The 3014-nt window shown below is 43.3% G+C and overlaps 1 protein-coding gene across 1 annotated transcript in view; it reads left to right on the top strand.

Moving 5' to 3' along the window:
• Positions 1 to 3014, top strand: part of PEX26 (peroxisomal biogenesis factor 26) — a gene marked incomplete at its 3' end in the record, with an annotated part of 5275 nt that extends 2261 nt beyond the window's left edge. The window contains exons 2-5 of the mRNA XM_009879754.1: positions 503 to 643; positions 1032 to 1345; positions 2126 to 2272; positions 2983 to 3014. Coding sequence (XP_009878056.1) covers positions 503 to 643; positions 1032 to 1345; positions 2126 to 2272; positions 2983 to 3014 — 634 coding nt within the window. The remainder of the gene's footprint in view (positions 1 to 502; positions 644 to 1031; positions 1346 to 2125; positions 2273 to 2982) is intronic.

Here is a 3014-nt window from a genome sequence, read left to right on the forward strand (position 1 = left end):
TTTTTTTTTTTCGTGGCGAGGGGTTAGGAATCTCTTAGGTCCGAAGATAAATATTATCTGTATGGATGGCAGTAGCACCGGTGGACCTTGCTGTGGTTTTGCTTAGCTTTTTCTTACTTATCTAAATTGATGGAGGATGGTGCTTGTTGCCAAAAAGCGAGTTAGTAAGCGTTTAAAACCCGGCTTGGCTTTGGCTGCCAAACTGATAATTTAATAAGGGCCTGTCTGTATTTACATGTTTTGTATGAAGGAATCTGTGCGCATTTGAGGGAAGCGAGGCATGTGCAGGAGCCTTTCCCAAGTCCTCCTAGATATACAGGCTCCGTGCGTCTTCTCGGGGGGTTGAATTGTGCCTTTTTATCGGTGATGGGGAGAGGGGAAGGAGGGGAAGCGGCTGTTGGAGAGCTGTAGAGCACCTAGGCTAGGCTGCCTCTCGCTGGAAGGAACACAAGGGGAAACGTGGTTGCAAGAAGAGCTTATTTAAGTGTTTCTTCATTACCAGTTCTGCAGAAATGAAATGCTCCCTTTGTGTTGTGGGGATTCAGGCGCTGGCTGAGATGAACCGGTGGAGAGAAGTTCTGTCTTGGGTTCTACAGTATTACCACGTCCCTGAACATCTGCCTCCAAAAGTTCTGGAGTTGTGGTGAGTTTCTGTCTGTGGCTGTCAGATACATAGGGCTGCCATTAGTTCGGTTTAATAGCAGGCCAGAGTTGAATATTGTGTGATATTTTCAGTTTGGGCGGTGTGAGGAGGAAAGCAGAAGCTGGGACAGGCCTGTTCTTGACCTGTGTGTGCTGGAGCACGCCTGCAGGCCAGCAGATTGTGTCACGGTGAGGAAGTTCAGAAGGGGTGATGCTGAGAAAGTAACATTCGTGGCTGCACCTATTGTCCACCTTAGAAATCTCTCTTGTGTTTCAAGTGTAGACCCTGATACACGCCTTCATGATAGCTGCTTGTGGGAAGTAACTGTCAGTGATCTCAACTTCTACAAAGAGTTAGTGTTTTCTAATATTTCTTTCTTGTATTTCAGTATCCTGTTATACAGCAAAGTGAGAGAGCCCCAGGTGATGCTGGAAGCTGGCAGTAGCTGGCTGAGAGACCAAACCAATAAGAGCCTCCCCGAGTATGGTTCATTGCTGGAGCTTTATCTGTTGCACGTGTTGCTTCCACTTGGCCGGTTTGAGGGGGCAGAAGAGCTAGTACGCGGCTGTGATGTTTTTGACAGCGAGCAGCAGCTAGCATTTCTCGGGACCATTTGTGAAAGCCGATGTCAGTGGACTCACCGGGAAGAGATGCGCTTGGCTGCGGAAGAGCAGCAAGATGCAGCAACAGAAACTGTTTTGGGTAGGCTTTCCCTCTGTTGTTTGTGCTTCTCTTCTCTTTTTTTTTTTTTTTTTTTTTTATAATTTTATTTCAAGGTAGTTAGTCCCTTACTAACTAAGGGTAGCAAGTATTAACTGTGTATTAAGAATGTTGTCATGACAAACCAGCCATGAGGAAGTCCTGTTGTGTATCCCAGCAGGAAATGGAAGACTTAATGATCCATTACTTACAATTACAAAGCATGTTCAGTCTCTGCCAATGTCAAGAGATGAGAATTATTTTCCAGGTTCAAAAGCACTTCAGAATAAATGTTGGGGTTTTGTTTTGTTTTGTTTTTTTTTTTAAGGTACAAAAGGGAAACTAAAACTACCTAGCAGTCCTTTAAGGGTACATTTTGTTGGCTCTGTGTATGCTCTGCTTTGTCTCCATTTACAGTCAAGCCCACGTAGAATAATGCATGTCTGATATTTAAAGTACTTTTCCTCCTCCAGAACTGTAAATCACTTGATGTTATCTCCCAGGAGAGAAACTGGCACTACTGTGGTATAAGACAATATTATACTAAAGTAGACGCCTAAAAAAATGATACAGTGAATTATATTACAAAATTTTACTGTTTCTCTGGTCCCTGTTGTAAAACAAACAAAAAAAAAAACCAAACAACCAAAACCAAACCAACCCAACTCTTGTGCAGTCAAGCTAAGAACAGTCTTTAGTATCTTAGTTTCTTACTATCTGTATCTATGTGATTACTTTTTTTACTTTACTTACCCTAACAGCTTTTCTGTTCTTGTATTCTAGGTGTTCTGTCCCAAAAGCTCTTGACCATGTTAACATTGCTACGTAGAGCACTGAGGTCTGTGTCAAGCCACTTCTATTTACTTCCTTACAAAAAGATGCTCTTGGCTACTTTTCTGCTATACCTGGTGGTGGTGAGATTAGACCCTGGTACAGTATTAAGATTTCCAATTTTTTAAATTCCGTTATGGTTGCAGAGAAGAAAATAGTTACTTTTAATAGATTTGGTCTATGTAACTGTCTTGTCTTTGGGAGACAAAAAAATGGGTGACTAGGAACTTGCTGTCAGGCATGTTTCTAATGTTTCCAGTTGCAATCCATGTGGAAAGATATAGCTCTACAAAAGCCAGTTTTCCAAAAACGATTATTCCATCCTCAGCTCTGTCAGACAGACAAGGTACAGACTGTGAGAGGCAGGGCTGAGCTGTCCTAGATTCAGCCTTTGCCTCAGTCAACTTGAGGTGCTGCGAGGTCAATGTCTCCTGGAAGAGTGATTGCCTGACAGGCAGGAGTTTCACTAGTGACGGCTGCTGCTGTCGCTGAAGAATGGGCTGGTCCCATGTCGTAGAGATGGCTGCTGTGGTGTGGAGGGGTGGGTGTTTCGCCTTCTGCTGGGTGGCAGGTGCTCCAGAGCTGTTCTGCAACTAGTCCATTGGAAAATATTGAAGGCTGCTTGCTAGGCATGGGAGCAGTGCCTGAGTGAAGGCTCAAGTACTAAGTACTGAAGCGGACAGAAGGAAGAAAGACAACTAGGTTTAGATTAACTCTACTTGGGATTAGTTCTTTCTTAATATGTTTAGTGTATCTTAGTTTTGCCTTTTATAATGAAAGGCTATTTTGCTTTTTGTTTTGTTCTGCAGCTTCTCCCACAGCGCTGCCATTCATATACAAA

The sequence above is a fragment of the Charadrius vociferus genome, unplaced genomic scaffold (assembly GCF_000708025.1).
Source record: "Charadrius vociferus isolate BGI_N301 unplaced genomic scaffold, ASM70802v2 scaffold90, whole genome shotgun sequence".
Classification (NCBI taxonomy): Eukaryota; Metazoa; Chordata; class Aves; order Charadriiformes; family Charadriidae; genus Charadrius; species Charadrius vociferus.